The following is an 18,289-nucleotide window of genomic DNA, read 5'->3' as shown; positions in this document are numbered from 1 at the left end:
TGCTACTTATGCCAAATTGGGTGCTAATGCACTGGATGATCACAGATTGAGTTTCTTTAGTTTCACTGAGATGCTATAAGGGAACAAGGTGCTGTACCAGGGCCAGGCACTTCAGCATCCTGCGCAGCATTTGCAAAAAAAAAAAAAAAAAAAAAAAAGACAAATAATTGTTTATTTGTATAATGTCTGCAGTGACTGCCTTAGCTATGAGAGCTTGGACCAAAGTCTGGGTCTCAGCTTTCGTGTCAAAGCTAAGATGCAGAGAAGACTATGAAGCATTTGTCAACATTGTGTCATCAGTCAGGGCTTTTACTTCCCAACCCTGGCATGAAAATTAAGTGTTCATTGACGGTGATACCTGAAAAATATGTTTTTCTGCTGGTTAGTGAAAAGACTTTGCTAATGAAGTTAATCAATTCTCATTTCTCTGTTCTTCCCATGTGTGTAAGTAATAATAGGAGGAGGCAGATGTGATTTCCTTGACTGATGAATCCGAAATCTCGGAGACATTCAGGAGGACCACGCGCTGCTTTCCCTTGGAATTGCTGTGTTTCCGAGTACAGGTTTCCCACAAGATGTTTCTCACGTTGCCAAGCAGCCCCATTCCTTTGCATGCAAACTGCTCTGAAGGGAGAATCTCCCAGTTAAACCACTATTTCTAAAGCACGATGATGTGGGGAGAAAGGGTTCATTTCTTCGACTCCAGACACTGGTCGATATGAAAACGAAACCCACCGCAAAAAAACTGCGGCTACAAACGTAGCGCACTGGGACATACCACGGACTTCCTGACGAGAAAAACGAGCGCCACAGCTCATCCCTCCTTCCCTGCTCACCTCCCGACAGCCCTCGGCGCCATCCCCACACAAGCGCAGCTCGGCGCCAGGACAACTTCCCGCCCCGCCTCTCCCCTCAGCTCCGCCCGCGCTTTTCCCTCCGCTTGGTGGCGCTGCCCGGGCTCCAGGCTCCGGGCGGAGGGCTGAGCGCGGCGCACCGCGGCGCTGACAAGATGGCGCGCGGCGGCAAGGTAAGGGGAGCGGGGCGAGGGAAGGGTGGGATGTGTTTTTGTTTTTTTTTTCTTGTCCCTGTGTGGTAATGGCCGCGCCGTCACCCTCCCGGCGGGGCCGCGGTGTAGTTAGTGGAGTGATTTTGCCTTAGTACGAATGCAGCTTCTTTGGTGCGTCTGGGAGTTGTGTTGTGTTTTTTTTCTGTAACTGAGCAGCTGAGTCCCTGTTGTAGGAGCATTTGTGTTGCGGGCTTAAGAGCTGCCGTAGCTGCGTCTCCGCTGCGCTGTAACTAACTTCAGTGCTGGGAACTTGGAGATAAAAAACTTCTTAGAGTGGTGAGGCACTGGTACGGGCTGCTCAGAAACGTGGTGCGGTGCCGTCCCTGGAGGTGTTCATAAACGTGGATGTGGCACTGAGGAACGTAGGGCAATGTTGGTGGTAGGTGGACGGTTGGACTAGGTGATCTTAGAGGTCTTTTCCAACCTTAATGATTCTGTGGCTGTGCCACGTTAACAGTTAGTGTTAAAGGAACCACTGGTGAAATAGTTGGTTACATTTAGATTTTCTACATTCAAGGATCTAATTATGCTTTGACTGACCTTTTTTACTTCCTTATTATTTTTTGTTATGCTTCTTTTCTAGTCAGCCATAGTGCTGTGCCTGGATGTAGGCTTCACAATGGGCAATTCTGCTCCTGGTGAGGAGTCTTCACTGGAACAAGCCAAGAAGGTTATGACCAAGTTTCTGCAGCGACAGGTATTTGTGATTCTGAATGTGGTAAAAAGCTGCTTAAAAGGGAAACAATAACATATGTGAGCCGTGGAGTTTTTCTTCATTTACTAATCATTGAAATAAATGAGAAATGCGCAGGAATTAGTCTGTCTTTATGTAGAACAGTACTCTGTGTTTCAGCCGTGCTTTTTTTGGCTAAGATGTGGCAGTTGGATTGCTCACTCTCTTAGTTTAGTCCAGGGGAGGTAGAAAACTACACTTAGTCTAAAATGTTTCAACACTTCTAAGATTGTCCATGGTGAAGACTCATCTCAAGAAATGAGTCAGCCAGTTTGACTTGTTTTATCGCAGATATTCTCACGTCAGTCTGCTGTTTTAATTAAATCTAAATCAGCAAACTCCCTGTAGGATTACTTTTCTGTAGGATAGTACTAGAAACTAAATTATTAACATTATTTCAGAATCAGTTCAGCTTGCTGTCTGCCTGACATGGATGCATATGAACCTACCTGTATTCCTACATCTGCTTTGTATTTTCTCTTTCCAGGTTTTTGCGGAGAGTAAAGATGAAGTTGCTGTAGTTCTGTATGGCACAGATGGTACTAAGAATGCCCTTGCCAGTGGGGATCAATACCAAAACATTACTGTACATAGGTCTCTAATGCTGCCAGATTTTGATTTGTTAGAAGACATTCAAAATATGATTCATCTAGGCTCACAACAAGCAGACTGTATCCTTTTGTGGTAGAGGGCTTGAACTGATTCAGATAAGGAGAAGAGTGGAAGTCAGCATTGTGAAATGAGCTCACATTTGCCTCTGAAGTTGTAAGGGCTGTTAAAAGTTCACTTAATTTGTGTTTGTAAATTTGTTCACAAGCAGATTAGCTACTTTTCTATGTTTATTTTAACCTTTCAAGAGGAGCCTTGCTGCTAGGGAATCATTGCTTTTATAAAGTGTTCTGTTAATTAAAGAGAACGAAGGTAACAATGTTGTAGGCCTCAAATAAGGTATGCATTTCTAACTGTAGCATTGCAGAACACGGTTTATGCTTTTGTATCAAATGAAATGCTATTCACATGTATGTGGTATCAGCGGAAGTACCAGAAGCCAGACAAAGTAGAGATTTATCAGATTTATTTCTATATAAAGCATTTCTAATATTGCCAAATGTCACTTAAGTATTATGAGTTGTTTGTTCTATTAGGTGCATAAGGTGAATTTTAAAAGAAGGGAGTCTGAAGAGTGTTCCCTTATGTTTTGTGTAAATACTCTTCCAACTTCTTTGACTGACGTTCCTTTTGCTGACTGTATAAAGATTGTGAATTCTCTTCAGACTGCAGAATCTGTTTCAGCTAACTGCATGGTCTGGCCAGTCAGCTTTATGTTGGCAGTAGAGTTGTGTTGAGTCTTCAGTGGGTGAGCAGATTTGCTCACAGCAATAAAAATACGTTACCACTGAAAACTATGAAGTGGAACCTACTGAGGGATTGTTAGACGCAGATGCTTTGAAGGTAAACTAGTGCGAGGAAAATGATAAAGTATTTTGAAATTACCAGTAAATTTTGTTTGTGGATGGCAAGTAACATGTATTAGATTGCTCTTTCATTGCAATTGAGCCTCCTTATTGGCAGTTAAGATTGGGCTCTGAATCAGACTTCCTACTGTTCTGTGAGGTGAGTGGGAAGGAGATAAGATTGCAAACCACACGGGTTATCTAGAAGCCTCTTGCACAGTAGGTCTTTGAGGCGTACTGAGCTCAAAACGTTTGTTGCCTAAAGCACGTGTTTATCAGTACCTGGGGAGAGGGGTGAAGGCAGAAGACAGTTTAATAGGCAGAACACTTCTTGATGTGATTAATGTTCCAAATGAGATCTTCCTTAATTTTGCTTAGTTCTGGATGCAATTATTGTGTGTATGGACTTGCTTCAGAAGGAAACATTGTAAGTATGTATCCTAAAGCCTTTTGTGGAGTTCTGAACTTGGGCGTTGGAGCTGACCTGATTTCTGATTGTGTAAATACATAAAACATTTTCTAAAATGTTTTGTTTTAAAGTAACCAAACGTAATGCTAAGTAATTCTGTCCCTGAAGAATACCCAGGAAACATGTAGCTTCCCTGGACAATCTGCAAGCTTTGATTTAACTGGGAACTATGTAGTAGATTGATGAGACTACTAATGCCATCATGCAAGGCACAAGTGCTTTACTTAAATAGTGTCACTTTTCTCGTGATCTGTTTTCAAAAAACAGTGAATCAGATGTTAAAAAGCGTAGAAAAGGACTAGCAGATTTACATGAATAGTGGCATAACGTACAAAAAAGAAAAGGAAACTAGAAAGGTCATGTTTCTTCAGCCTAGCGAAATAAAGTCTGTTGGAGGTAATGTGACTGTAAACACAGGTAGTGTGAGAGACAAATTTGTGCTAGGAGAAAAACACTGTTTAAGCTGTAGGAAAAATGCTGGCACCCCAAGTGTTACAAAGTTGTCAACAAATTTGCTTAGACTGGAAGCATGACTCTTTCTAACAGTATATGAACTGATGTTCCAATAGGAGTGCAACATTAATGTACTTCACTAATATTGTACCTCCACTGTTGACAGTGAGTGCCACTCATGTAGAAGCAGTTAGTGGTTTATACAGTCATAGGGCTAGAACCCTGAATTTTGGGGAGTTGAAGTGTTCTGAGGGAATCATACAAAGGTTTAAATTTACCTAAAATATGAACAATGATAGAGAGAACAGCTCCTATCAGTTTTTTTGTGTGTGTGCGTGTTACAAATAAAGAATGATATAAAGCCTGATATATATTTGTAATGTATGTAAATTTTTTTTTGTATTTTAAGAGGAAAGAAATTTGAGAAGAGACACATTGAACTGTTTACAGACCTTAGTAGTCCCGTCAGTGAGGATCAGTTGGATATTATCATTGCTAACTTGAAAAAAACGGGAATTTCACTTCAGTTTTTGTAAGTATGGATGTGACTGTTGTACACTATGCCATTTTAAAAAAGAAATAGATATTCTTTCTTAATAATGATATTGAAGGACATGGTGATCGTTTGGTACTTTGTTTCTATAGAGTTGTAGCAATATGTGGTAAGTAGTTACATGAATTACATGTGCCATGAATTGCATTGAACCAAGTCCTGTTGATCAGATTAGGCGCAAATGGATGTTAAAATGATACTTTCTTCTGCAGGTAAACTTCTAGTTTAGAGTCAGAGTCTAAAATGGGAAACAGATCTGTGTAAGCAGTGAAGAGGGGAACAGTGTGACAGAAGGTTGTTGTGTGTAGTGGAAATGCTAAGTCATGGCTTGAACCAGCGGTTGAGCACCTGGTGGGAAGGCAGAACCAACCCAGGGGAGCTCAGGTGCATGCAGTACACCTCACCTGAGTGACCAGAAGGGGTGGAGCCAGGATCCACTGCTTCCCAGACCTCATTTAAGGGTTGGCAGTGGAGGCAAGGGTATCTTGTTGGAGATGCCTGCTTACCTGAGGCCCTCCAAGGGTAAGCAGATTTTTTTCTTTGTTTTTGTGTTTACGTCTGCTGCATTTGGGTGTATCCTCACTTGCTGCAGCCTAGGACTTTGCTACTAGGCTGTCATTGCTGTGCATGGTGTTACAATGTTTCATTATGTCACAGCAACAGCCTTGATCCCTTTTAGGTAAGGGAGATACTAGGAAAAATAGGGGCTGATGTTTTAGATGCATGTAGCCTGATTGTGATGTCAATAGGAAAGCAAGACAGAAGGGAGGGGATGGATTTGGAAAACTGAAGTGTTCACAGTGGTGGGGTTGGAAAAAGGAAGCAATGTCTTAAGTGTTAAAACAAGAATTCCTTGGTTGTTTTGGTGTTGATGTAGGCATTAGAGGTCTGACTGAGGAGTCATTGGTAGTGCTGAGGTGTATTCGCTGTTGCGCATGGTGGTAAAATAGCACGCTAGAGGCCTTCTGATAGGAGTTTTTTAAAAGCTAAACTTTGTGTAGATGTTAACAATAGCTGCTGGTAACAAATAATTTTAAGAAGAAATTAATCACAATTTTATTTCTGACAATTTTTAATATTTTTTCACCTGTAGCCAACGTTCATTAAGGAGCAATGTAGTGAGCTCATTGAAGCCCTTTGTTAGCCATTTGCTAAGACTGCAGCAAGATTGAACAGGAAAGAGTGAAGGAAAATAATGAAAATCTTGTGGGGTTTTTTTGAGTCTGCATTGTCTTTACTCCCTAATTCTTTGCTATAGGCTGTCTGGAGTATGATGCCCAGAATACCTGCAGCACTCTATTCGAGACATTACCAATGCCAATTAGGCATGAAGTACATTCATGTGTTTTGCAAGCCATGTAGCTTTCTGTACATAGAAAATATGAATTTTGATACAGTTTTTGATTGGGTTGGTTATAGCAATTCAGAAGAAAACTAGCTCCTGCTTGTGTTCTTAGTTTGCCATTTCCAGTGGATGGTGCTGATGGACATGGAGATGCTAGTGCTGGCATCCGCTCGCAGTTGCACCAAAACTCATTCCCAAGAAAGAGGTTAATTGCACAGCAGAAGGAAGGCGTTGACGTGGTGAAGAGGTTGATGCATACTTTGGATGAAGAAGGAGGGCTGGAAGAAATTTACACTTTCAGGTAAACTTGATTAGTCCTGTTTATAATGCTTTAAACTTACTTTCTGATTTCTTCCCCAAAAAGATTAAATGAATCAGATAGTCACTTGACTTTCAGTTTCTAAAATCTACTGACTTCATTGAACTTTGTAACTTCCATGCTTTCAAATGTAGAGCTTAGTAGCTCTAAACGAGGTAGAAGGGCTTACAGATTTTGGTGGGAAAATGTTGTTTTAATACATCTAAACTTAAAGAAAAATTGTTTTCCCCCGTCTTCATTGTTGGAGCATTTTTGAGGGAATGCTTCTATAAATGAGATCTTTAAAGGATGTTTTCGAAGGAGTTGGCATCTGTGACATGATACAGGTAGAACGTTTTGCTTTTAATGATAGCCTTTGTTTCTTGATTTGAGACTTCTTGTAAGTCACTAGTTTGTCAAACTCCCACAAACCTTTTGATTAATGTTGTTTGTTATTTGTCATTTTACTTGTGAAGTTTCCTTCCCTCACTCTGTCCCACAGATCTGGTTTGTGTAACAGCAGCCAGTTAAACTGTAATTTGAGTGGTAGTATGAATTAGTGCTGAAATGTGTGTTGCTGTGTATATAATCCATGCTGCTCTGTAGAGCAACCTCAGCCTATAGGGGGGGGAAAAAAAAAAACAGGCCTTGTTTTTGCATCAAAAGACTGCACAGATGAGCAGTATCTTTTTTTTTTTGAGGCCTTTTATCCTTTGGAATAATCGATATGCATGAAGCTACTATGCTGGCTTTGCCCCCTTTTTATGTATATATACTTTATCACAGGCTCCTGCTACTGTGTAAGCTGTATTTGTGCCACGCTTTGAAGGGTAATCCACAATCTTTGGGTAAATAGGCATTCGGCTAATGGATTTAAGCTTTAGTTGTTTAAGAATATGTGAGGTTTTAGATGCAGTTAAGTTGCTTATCAAGCTTTAAGAAGTAGCCATGCAAATCTGTTATGATAATTTACCAGTTCAGACACATTCTTTGTTTTACCAGAGATAATGAACATAGGAAGATTTTTTTATTTATAAATTAGTAATGCAAGAAAAGTAAGTGAGGTAATTCTCTTCTGTTGTTTTAGAGTTTAATATTCAGGTTATCAGATGAGGTCCTTCTGCTTCCATTCTTTTTGGAGAAATGACAAGAGCAGAGGAGACAAGACAGTTTTAAAACACAAGTGTGCATTTACTAGCATTTTAGTGACTGAATAACCTTTGATAATAGGGGGTGTTGTTATTCTATAAATATGAGAAATTGAAAGAATTAATTCAAGTTGAGCTTAAAATACATTTTTAGGTATTTTGGCACTTTCAGGTGTTTGATTTTTCACATTCCTCTTTGGGCATGTGTTGCAGTAGTTTTAATAGCGTTGTCACAAATTCTTTTTACAAATCCTATATTGATGTCTCTTTTGCTAGAAAAGGTGTTTTTCTTCCTTCCCCTCTTTTCCTCAGGGAACAGGGAATTTAATGTTTGTCTCATTATGAAGGTTCTGTGTGGTTTCTCCTTTTAATCATACTTCTGTTAGAGTTTTCAAAAAATAAACAGCAGCAGCAACAAAATACAATGAACAAACAAAAAACCAAGCTGCTTATCCGAAGAAAGTTGAAAAGCAGAATAACAAGTGAAATTCTGTATTAGAGTTTGTAAGAGCTGATCTTAATTTTTCTGCTAGACAAACTCTTTTAATCAACAGAGGCACGTTCTGAGTTCCTTTATGCTGTGAAAAAGGGGAGATCAACACTATTTTGCGTAACCGCGCAATAATAATAACATTTTATGAGCACTTGGGCACTGGAATTTTATAGCAAAATAGCTAATAGAGTTTGCATTAGCTGGAAACCGTTCTAGAGTGCAATAGTTAAGCCTGTTTGATTTCACGATAATGTATTATAAGCCACTTTTATTTCCAGCTTTTAAATTTTGGACTCCATTGCTTAAATTTGTGCAGTTGAATAAACACTTCTTGATACAAGGTCATTAAAATTCCCTTTCTTGTATTTTATGAACTTGCACATATGCTGTTTAGGCTAGAAATATTTGAAGTAAGTTGTTTCATTCTAACTGAATGCTCTGAGAAGAATGAGTTCATTAGCAATGTATTAAAGAAAAAAAAAGTCAAAAGTTAATTACCACACAAACAAAGTCACATTAATTGAAGCTGGATTATTTATTTCTTCTCTTCCACTGCAGAAAACATTTCACCACTTGGAGAAGCCTATTCTAATTTAGGTTGTTCAGCTAACTACATGCCCTAATTGAGCTTAGAGAAATGTAAAATGCTTAATAAGCAATTGTGTAGTTTCCTCATAAGACCTATAGTACTGTCTTTATGCCCTAATGTCACGCTGTAATGAAGACTCAAGATGGGAATCATCTACTGTGCCACCTCTTTTGTTCCTTCTCTTTTTCTGACAATGGTTAATGACAAGATTATTCATAGAGTTTATTTTCTAATGCTTCATGCCATTTAAGCTGAAACAATTGGCCTCCTGCATCTCCCTGAAGAAAGTGTATTGTCTGTAATATTTTATTACAGTTCACCAAAGAGTTCATTACTGTCGGCTTGATTCCTTCTTTTAGAGAGAGCCTGGAACGTCTTGCAATGTTTAAGAAAATAGAAAGAAGACCTGTAGCTTGGCCATGCCAGTTAACTATTGGTTCCAATTTGTCCATAAGGATTGTGGCCTACAAATCAGTAAGTCCATATAATTGTATGTTTTATTGTATGTTAGCAACCAGTTGGGTGCAGCTGCAAATTTTTATCCTTAAAAGTATTAACAAAAAAACCAACCCACACACAAAAACCACAAAAAAAGGACAAAAAACATCCAAAATAATAATGGTAGAGATGTTGTGTATAGAAGTTAGTACACCTGAAACTGCAGTTCCCACAGCAAATCTTTACATGTAGACGACATGGTGAAGTTAACAAAAGTTCTTTACACGCAGGAATAGAAGTAATTACTATCTGTGTTGTGACACAGTGGTATTGGAGTTGATGAATCTGATTAAGTAAGAATGCTGCACTTTTGTGAAGCTTTCTGTTTGTTATCAGTGAAATGCCTGCAGCTCCATGAGATTTAATATGTCGTAACTCTTAGGCATGGATTTGTGTGTAAAGTGAGTGTAAATGTTACACTAGTTATTGTTTCAAGTTGCATTTATTATTATTTCACATTTGAAAAAGATGTGTTTTCCATTTGTTTGCTTTATACTGTTGGACAGAGCTTATATTCAATCTGTTTCCCTTGTATTTTCTTTTGGTCCTTCACCTGGTGCTAGGAAAAAATGTGTTTAAACACAAAGTGCAAAATTCCAGTAACTGAAGAATTAATTAGATAACTATATACCATGGTAGTATTGATGAATCTGGTGAAAGGAAGGTTTTGTTGGTTTGTTATTAGAATCCAAGACTAAGAGTCTGGCCAGTATTGTAAGGTGTCAAGGCATATTAAGAAGTTGAAATATGTCTGATTTTCTGAAAGACAGGCATGTGGCCTTGAAAGAGCCCTCTGCTTCCCGTCTTTTTTTTTTTTTTAATACTTACCCGTAAATATTTTTTGATTGGGTTATTCTTCCAGAACCTGTATGAGTCCACAGTAAGAATCCCTTCCCAAAGGTGTTTACATCCATAATAAATTAACCTTGTGAGTGAGCAGCATGAACCAAGTGACTAGCCCGAGGTCATGTAGCAGCTGGAGCAGAGCTAGAAACAGACTTGTGGTATCAACTGCCATAATCCGTTCTTTTTTTTCTGCCCAGTTCTACATTTTTCTTCTCACTTATTACATTCACCATCAGTTTTGAAAAAGTAGAGAAGAAAAGAAAGCATATTTCTTGCATATTTCTTTCTGTGTAGTCAGGAAATGTTTGTTGATTGCATATATATATTTTTCGTTCTTTCCCTGCCCAGTCCTGTAATGCAGCTTGTATCTTCTTCTGCTGTTTGGGGAAGCTACAGTAACGTAGGGCACTTTTTTATTCTGTAATACAGTAATGTGATGCCTAACTTGGGCAAACAAGCTGATTGAATATTGTCTTTTATCTTTAACATACACCTTAATGTGTTGTCAAGAGTGCGTAAGTAGGTGGAAGAAGTAAAATAGCAAGCTGTGTGACTTCCACAAATGACCTAGCCCATGATTTTAACAAATAACAACAGCAAGTATGCACTCTGTATGGTAAGGTTGAATGACAGCTCTTGTAAGGATGAAACGGTGTGCTGAAAGCACTGTGGTAGCAGTCAGGGATGTATGTTTGGGCTCTCTTTTACTGGCAAAATAACCTAGCACTTGGTCTAAGAATTTTGTTCATGTTATAGTAAGCATTCTGGATCCAGTTGAAATGTTAAATGTTCCTTTCCTTTAAATTCATATATAAAGCTTATAGAAGAGAAGGTGAAAAAAATTTGGACAGTTGTGGATGCTAAAACCCTCAAAAAAGAAGATGTGCAAAGAGAAACCGTTTACTGTTTGAATGATGATGATGAAACAGAGGTTCAGAAAGATGACACTATTCAAGGTATGACTTCTTTGTGCATCCTGGAGGCAGACAGACCAGAGATAATGGCTGTACTCTCATGCAACTAAAAAATGCTTAGCTGATTTAGTTGGAAGTTGAAATGTGATTTTAAAATGCAAACTCTGTAAGCCATCTGTCTTTGCATATTCTAAAAATTCTTCTTCTTCCTAGTAGTAGGAAGAACAGTAATAATACCACCAGGTGGATCTTGGAGGGGACTACAGCTTCCTAAATGGTACAGTGTGGAAGACAGTCTCAGTTCTGTAGTCAGTAATGGTGCTACCTTTACTTTTTTCAAATCTCCAGTTGTACTGATAACATGAATATTTTCATAGCACTCTTTTTTTTTCCTAGATAAACAACTGCTGTACATATTCTGCAGAATGAAAGATAAAACGATTCTGTTACCTTAATTTCAAATTCCAGGAGAGGTGTGATATGGAATAGTGGTGTATAAAGTGTTTCTTTCGAAGTGCATTAAATTCCTAAGAGGACTAAAGGGCCCAGCAGCAGTGTGAAATAATCTACTTTTTAAAAAATGAAATTAAGCAAATGTGTGGGGTGATTCTAGATTTTGTTACTGAATGATTCTTTCTTTCCAGATTGTTGTTTAAGTCCCACATAAGTAGGACAAATGTATTAACTATAAAGGGTAGAGCTATTCAGATAACAATACAGAATTTGCTGTCAAGTGAATAAAATAAGCTTAAAAATGAGGACATATTGTGCTTTGTTTTTTTTTTAATTTAACCTCTTTGAATTGTAGCAGAGGTGTTTTATAAAAATAAAACAGTGCGAGATATATGTGTATATATATTTGGTTCTTCAGCAGAAATGATAGATAAAATCTAGTACTCTTTTATAATTTCAAAACTTTTAGTATTCTTTTCTTAAATCTGCTTTTTATAGTGAATACTTTGAAGCATTTTTGACTGTTCTTTGCTGGTGTCTTTGAATTGCCCCAGCTGGTGAATAGTTGTGTGATGTTATTAAAAACAAACAAAAATATTTTGTGAACCATTCAATAGGAACAAAAGAGACTAAAAATTTATCAGCGGTGTGATATTTTTCTTAAAGAGCAGATGATGTCTCAAACTTCTGTGGACATTTTGAGAAATGGCATAATTAGACAATATTTTGCATTTGAAACACCCATACGAAACTCTTTGGTCTGCTTGCTTGTTTTTCAGTTTCTAGAAAATTTGTATGCATATAGGCTCTTCATCCAGAGATTTACTTCTGTTCCTTCTGCTTTCATCTCACCTAAGATACTGTCACAGACTAAGGACTGTATAATAAAGTGATGATGATCCAGGGAGGATATTTTAACTTCAGGTGGAAAAATGAGCAATTGGTACGGAGGGTAGCTCTGAAAAACTCACTGGTTCCTATTTTATCTAGGTATCCCTGTAGTGTAAGGCAAGGAAATTGAAATAGAAATGTATAGAAAGACCACTTGTGCATGCAAAGATGTTTTGATTTTTCCGTTGAATGATGGTATATCTCACTACCAGTGTTAACACATTTTGTCCTTTGAATCCCTTGTGATGTCACTTCCTTCATATGATTTATGGTATGCTTATTTTTCTTCACTACATTTGCAGGGAGTGTTGTAGTCTATTTGTTAAATCTTCTATCAGCATAACTTTGTTAGGCAAGACGTTCAGTTTCTTTATTTTCTTTTCTGTTCTCTACAAGGGTAGTTATGTAAAACGATCTACAAGGAGTGCAATTGCTGTTCATGAAGTACAAAATGATTCTGTAGGGTGTGTGCTTTTTTGTTAACAGGGAAAGTAATTTGATGAGCGTGTGGAGTGTAGCTGTGGGGTATGCATGCATTGTTAAAATATTCAGAGAGCTAATTTCAGTGAGAGAATTGTAGGCCCATATGCTTACCAGATGCTCCACTCTTGTTTTCCAGGGTTTCGCTATGGGAGTGATATAGTTCCTTTTTCCAAAGAAGATGAAGAGCAAATGAAATACAAAACTGAAGCAAAATGTTTTTCTGTTTTGGGATTCAGCAGATCCTCTCAGGTACAGTACTAAAATTCTTCTCATTCAGCCTACTGGGTTGTTACAAACAGTTGATTTTGGTTTAAATTTGTTGAAGTTGTGGTGTTGTACTCGATTCCAGAACTGGGAATGGGGCATCTGCAGTCAGTTATAGAGGAGTAGGTTCTACTAGATGTAAACGATATGTATATAGTCTTGTGAAGGAGGGGACATCCATAAATTTGGCCATTCTTCCTTCAACTAAAGCAAGAGCCACTGATCTCAGATCTCCACAAAGTGACTACAGGTATACTGTAGTTTTAATTTCATCTTACTAACTTACATAGTGATGCCTGATCTACAAGAGTAGATGATTTTCTCTTCTGTTTGGACAAGGCAGAAGCCTTCTTGGGCTTTGTCCAGCCAGGAATGTGTTCTTTTTATTTTCGAATACAAGAAACCTCTCCCTTAACATTATAGGAATGTTAAAAGAAAGCCTGAGAACTATCAACATTCATTCTCATTTCCATAAGGGTTAGATTATGAATTGTACAATAATGTACAAAAATTAAATTTTTAGCAGAGAGTTCACAGAATTAAGATGAAGGTGACATCATTCAAAAGCTTTCCACATTTCAGTGTTTGTGAATATATGCACTTATGTGTACCTGTAGCATTAATTTTGTCACCCATTTTACCTGGAAAAACTTGGGTAAAGACATAACAAACCCTTCTTGAAATGTGATACATGACAAGAACGCACAGGAGCGTGAGTACCAGTAATTCCTAGAAGTTTTAAGCTGCCTTTGCTCTTTCTTTTCTAGGATATTGCACAGGGTGACTGCAACTTTACTCCGTCTCAGAGTTCACAGCACCCAGTCCTTTTCACCTCTCAATACTGAAGTGAAAGCATAGGGTAGTTCTACCTTCTGTTCTGAAAGTTTTTAGCCCGTTTGCTCCTTTTTGAAAAGTCTAACTGCCTGTACAGAATAGAACCCTTGATAAAACTAGATTCTCATCAGAATGAGAATCCAGCTTAAGTGAGACCTGTAACCTGGCTGTTCCTTAAGGATGTTCAGAATTTAAAATTTCTTTAAAAAACAAAAAAAAACCCACAACTTATGCTCTGAAAGTGATTGTTTAAGGAAAAACATTGTGCTTGAGCTTGGACGCCCTAAATTGGCTGGGGCAGGGAGATATTGGGAGCTGCTAAATGCAGTACCTGAAATTGGATCTGATGTGTTGGAGCCCTCTGTTCAGACTGCAAGTTTCACAAGGGAGATTTTTTTTTTTCTCACATCTTAATAGTTTACAGCTAAGTCTTACTGTCTTCATTTTTTTTTCTGTAAGATGTATTGTACCTTGCGCAGCGTTTTCTTAGCTGGAAACTGGCCTCCTATTTCAACTTGAGATCTCTCTTTTATTGAAAAGAGAAACTGACTTGAAAGCAGATGAGAAATGTCATGCTCCTGTAAGTGAGCGATCCCTTTGTTTGCATTTTTTCCCCTGTTGGTCGGATAGTGTGCTAATACTTCCAAACTGCCTCCATATAATTTATTGCAGGAATATTTTTGGGGGTCATATAAACATGCTCTAAGGAATTAAGAACTTCTTATATTTTTCAGTGCACAAAATATTTATTGCTTTTGAGAATTTTTACAGTGGATTTCATAACAAAGAGGAAGGGAATTATTCTTAAATAATGTGTGCTCTGGTGGTGTTACTGTAATTGTGAGTATTTAAGCCCAACAGTAGTTGGATATACCTGAGCAGAGTGGAATTATTTAGGAGGGTTGCAGGATTAACGTTATATTGTACAGATAATGATATCAAGAGGTTTTCAATTACGAGTAGAATTTTCAAGATGTTTGCTTTCCTTATGTTTTGGCTCCTGAATTTTATTTTTCGGAGTCACATTACTAACGCTACTCAAATGTATGTTTGACTTTAATTTTATTAAAAAAAAAAAAACAACTTTGGAAGAAAGATAATTTAACTAGAGAAACTGGAACAGCTCTGAATTCATAATTAAGGAATAGAACCACCTCATATTATTTTCTTAGTTATTCACATCCCTCAGGAAAAAAAGATCAGAGGCCGCTTAAACTTTGATTTTTAATTTATAAGCAATGCTCTGTAAATCAAGAATACTTGAAAATATTACAAAGGACCCATTTCTTTAGCAAACGAAAAAGGTACAGTGATGCATGCTTCAGATATTTCTGTGAAACGTACAAATGCCTGAGCCTTATAAGGTGGAAGGGCAAAGAATAATTGAAGGCAGAGTAATTTGAGTTGAAGAATTGTGCTGTAATACATTAAACAGATCTGCTGTGGTCTAAGTTGTCACCGACTTCAGCAGCATTATGCTAATTTGCTAAATAATGAAACTCCACGTAGTTTGGAGATAATATAATTTGGTGAGATTTTCTTTAACAACGAGAGGTCATTTTCACTAGTGTAATATGCAGTCTTTGACAACTGTTCCACTATTGCGGTGTTTCTTTGGGTGTGTCTCAGCCTCTGCAGCTCCAGTTATTGGAGCAGTGCCCAGTAATGACACTTCTTTTTTCAGTCGTGTTCATGAACAGCATAAACTCTGCTAACAGGAGTGCTGCTTTGCCAGCACAGTTGTAAATACTACACAATGCTTTTAAACTATCTTTATTAGTTAAGGATGTGATTTTCTTCAGTTCCTTTTTCATTCATTTTTGCTAGCAAAATTTTAATAGCATAGATGTAGCATAGTGCAGGTTACGTTTAGGTGTTTTGCTAACTACTGTGGCTTTCCACACTGACTGTTGAATTATTGCATGTTATCCAGATTCACAATAGCTACAAGTACCATAGCCCTTTTTTCCTGCCAATCGATAGGAAGGATATGGGAATATTTTGTGGAATATGGCTGAATATCCACACTGAGTGAAAAATGGAACATACGCAAAGCCTTAACCTCTATGCACGGTGGTTAGGTTCTTTGGCTTCTCACTTGAATGATATTTTGGTGGCTCAATAATTTAATTGGTCCGGTTACGTTAATAACATTTGTTTTACATCAAGCTAACCTCTGTCTGTTTCAATCTGTAGATCCAGAGGCACTGTTACATGGGCAACCAGGTTCTCAAGGTCTTTGCAGCGAAAGATGATGAGGTGAGATGAACTCAAGTTTAATACTGAAGATGATTTCATAGAATCATAAATGTAGGAAAAAAAACCAAGATAATCTAGTCCGACCATCCACCTACTGCTAATGTTACTCTGTAAACCATGTCCCTCAATACCACGTCTGCATGTTTCTAGAATGGCTCTGGGGATGGTGAATCACCCACCTCCCTGGGCAGCCCATTCCAGTGCCTGACCGCTCTTCTGGAGAATTTTTTCCTAATATCCAACCTGAACCTCTCCTGGTGCAACTTGAGGCCATTCCCTCTCATCCTATCACTAGTTACCTGGGAGAAGAGGCTGACCCCTACCTCACCACAACCTCCTTTCAGGTAGTTGTATAGGGCAGTAGGGTCTCCTCTGAGCCTTCTCTTCTCCAGACTGAGCAATCCCAGTTCCCCCAGCCGCTCCTCGTAAGACTTGTGCTCCAGTCCCCTCACCAGCTTCATCTGCCTTCTCTGGACATGCTCCAGGGTCTCAATGTCTTTCTTATAATGAGGAGCCCAAAACTGGACACAGTACTCAAGATGCAGCCTCATCAGAGCTGAGTACTGGGGGATGATCATCTCCCTGCTCCTGCTGGCTACACTGTTTCTGATAGAAGCCAGGATGCCATTGGCCTTCTTGGCCAATTTGCCATGAAATAGTTGCTTTCTTAAGTACTGGTGCTTGAAATCGTTCGTTCTTTCTGTGTTGATAAAACAGAAGCATTCTTAATGCAATTTATAGTCTTGTATCATTGTCCTTTGAATTGAAGAGTGGTTTGATTAGACCTCAAATGAATACTGTGTCTCATGAATAATGAAAAGATGGTAAATATTATGTTTGTGCAAGGGCATGGGGAACCTGGAGTTGGTGACTAAGTTCATTTTCATACAGACCATTCTACTGTGTAGAACAGACCTCCAAATAAATTATTTTAAACATGAAAAGTAAAAGCATCACCATAGAGCTTTGATGTATTCCTTTAAGGGTCTGACTTTTCTCCATTTGTCTCATAACATTTCTGAGAGCTTTTCATGCATAGTGTAAAAGGTGGTATGTGCTGAATCTAAAGGTTATGCTCAGCTTTGAATAGACCCACTCTCATGATGGGATTTGAACTTCGTTTCTTTTTCTTTCTTTAACGTGAAAATTTTGTGAACATGAAGTTGTAGTTGAAATGCTGTTGAATTCTCTGTGGAAGGTATATTTCAGCTGACTAATGAGAACTTGTATGATTTATTTTCCTTCCAGAATGCAGCAGTTGCTTTTTCTGCCCTTGTTCAAGCATTGGATGAGTTGAACGTAGTAGCTATAGTGCGTTATGCTTATGATAGAAGATGTAACCCACAAATTGGCGTAGCTTTTCCATGCATTAAGGATGCATATGAGGTAACTTTTCACTTTTACCTTTTTTTAGAGAGATTTATAGATGCTTTAAAAATACCAATTAATAAATGATTATAATTGAACCACGTGAATTGGTGGTGTTGCATAATACCAGAAGAAAACAGTAGTGTTTTTATTAAATAATACCAAGTCTTAGGACAAGGAGGTAACAAATAGTTTTAAGTAAATGTCTTTGAAAAAATTTAAAAATAATACTACTTGTTTCAATTAGTATTCTCTGTATTAGAGATTTGAATAAAATTGATCTGTATTTTAATAACATAGTAATAATTTCACTTTGTCCTTCTTGAAATCTCAGTCTGTTGATACCTAGAAGAGGTGTAATCAGATATTTAGACAAGTTACTACTGTTTTCTTGCTGTGTTATTAACTACCTCTCAGAGTACAGTTCGAAGTTGTACTGGATGCCTTCATTGACTAACTTTCATTTTCATTGTCTATCTTCAAGTAGCTTAGTAATGCAAAGTTTAGATATGTAGCTGGCATTTCAGGCATGTCCGGGTGCTCTGATGTCATTAGGATTCTAAGTCAACTGGGATTGAAGGGAAGAGCTAACAGCTCTTAGAGCTGCTGCTTAAATTTAGGTGGAAAGTCAGGATGACAATTTGTTTAGAAAGACTATCAAAAAATAAAATTTCTAGTCATTTTCTTTAAGTAAAAAAAAAAAAGTAAACACATATCATATTTGAAATATTTCTGAAGTTTTGAAAGACCCAAAATGACATAGTTTGTTGGAAACATGTAGCAAAAATTCTACTGATCTTTCTTGAGAGACGACTGAAAGAGCTAAATATATATAGCATGGCTAAGCAATGACTAAGGTGGGGGGCGGACATAAGTCT

The 18,289-nt window shown here is 37.9% G+C and overlaps 1 protein-coding gene across 1 annotated transcript in view; it reads left to right on the top strand.

The window, feature by feature from the left end:
- XRCC5 (X-ray repair cross complementing 5) overlaps window positions 1-18,289 on the top strand; it is a 53,146-nt gene that overhangs the window by 7,443 nt on the left and 27,414 nt on the right. Inside the window, exons 2-12 of the mRNA XM_021399946.1 lie at window positions 764-1,027; window positions 1,650-1,763; window positions 2,287-2,470; window positions 3,632-3,680; window positions 4,585-4,707; window positions 6,186-6,374; window positions 8,961-9,075; window positions 10,763-10,901; window positions 12,823-12,935; window positions 15,981-16,043; window positions 17,292-17,429. Coding sequence (XP_021255621.1) covers window positions 764-1,027; window positions 1,650-1,763; window positions 2,287-2,470; window positions 3,632-3,680; window positions 4,585-4,707; window positions 6,186-6,374; window positions 8,961-9,075; window positions 10,763-10,901; window positions 12,823-12,935; window positions 15,981-16,043; window positions 17,292-17,429 — 1,491 coding nt within the window. The remainder of the gene's footprint in view (window positions 1-763; window positions 1,028-1,649; window positions 1,764-2,286; window positions 2,471-3,631; window positions 3,681-4,584; window positions 4,708-6,185; window positions 6,375-8,960; window positions 9,076-10,762; window positions 10,902-12,822; window positions 12,936-15,980; window positions 16,044-17,291; window positions 17,430-18,289) is intronic.

This window comes from Numida meleagris, chromosome 5 (assembly GCF_002078875.1).
Source record: "Numida meleagris isolate 19003 breed g44 Domestic line chromosome 5, NumMel1.0, whole genome shotgun sequence".
NCBI lineage: Eukaryota > Metazoa > Chordata > Aves > Galliformes > Numididae > Numida > Numida meleagris.
Note: the sequence above shows the minus strand (reverse complement) of the source record. Positions and strands in the feature narration are given on the sequence as shown.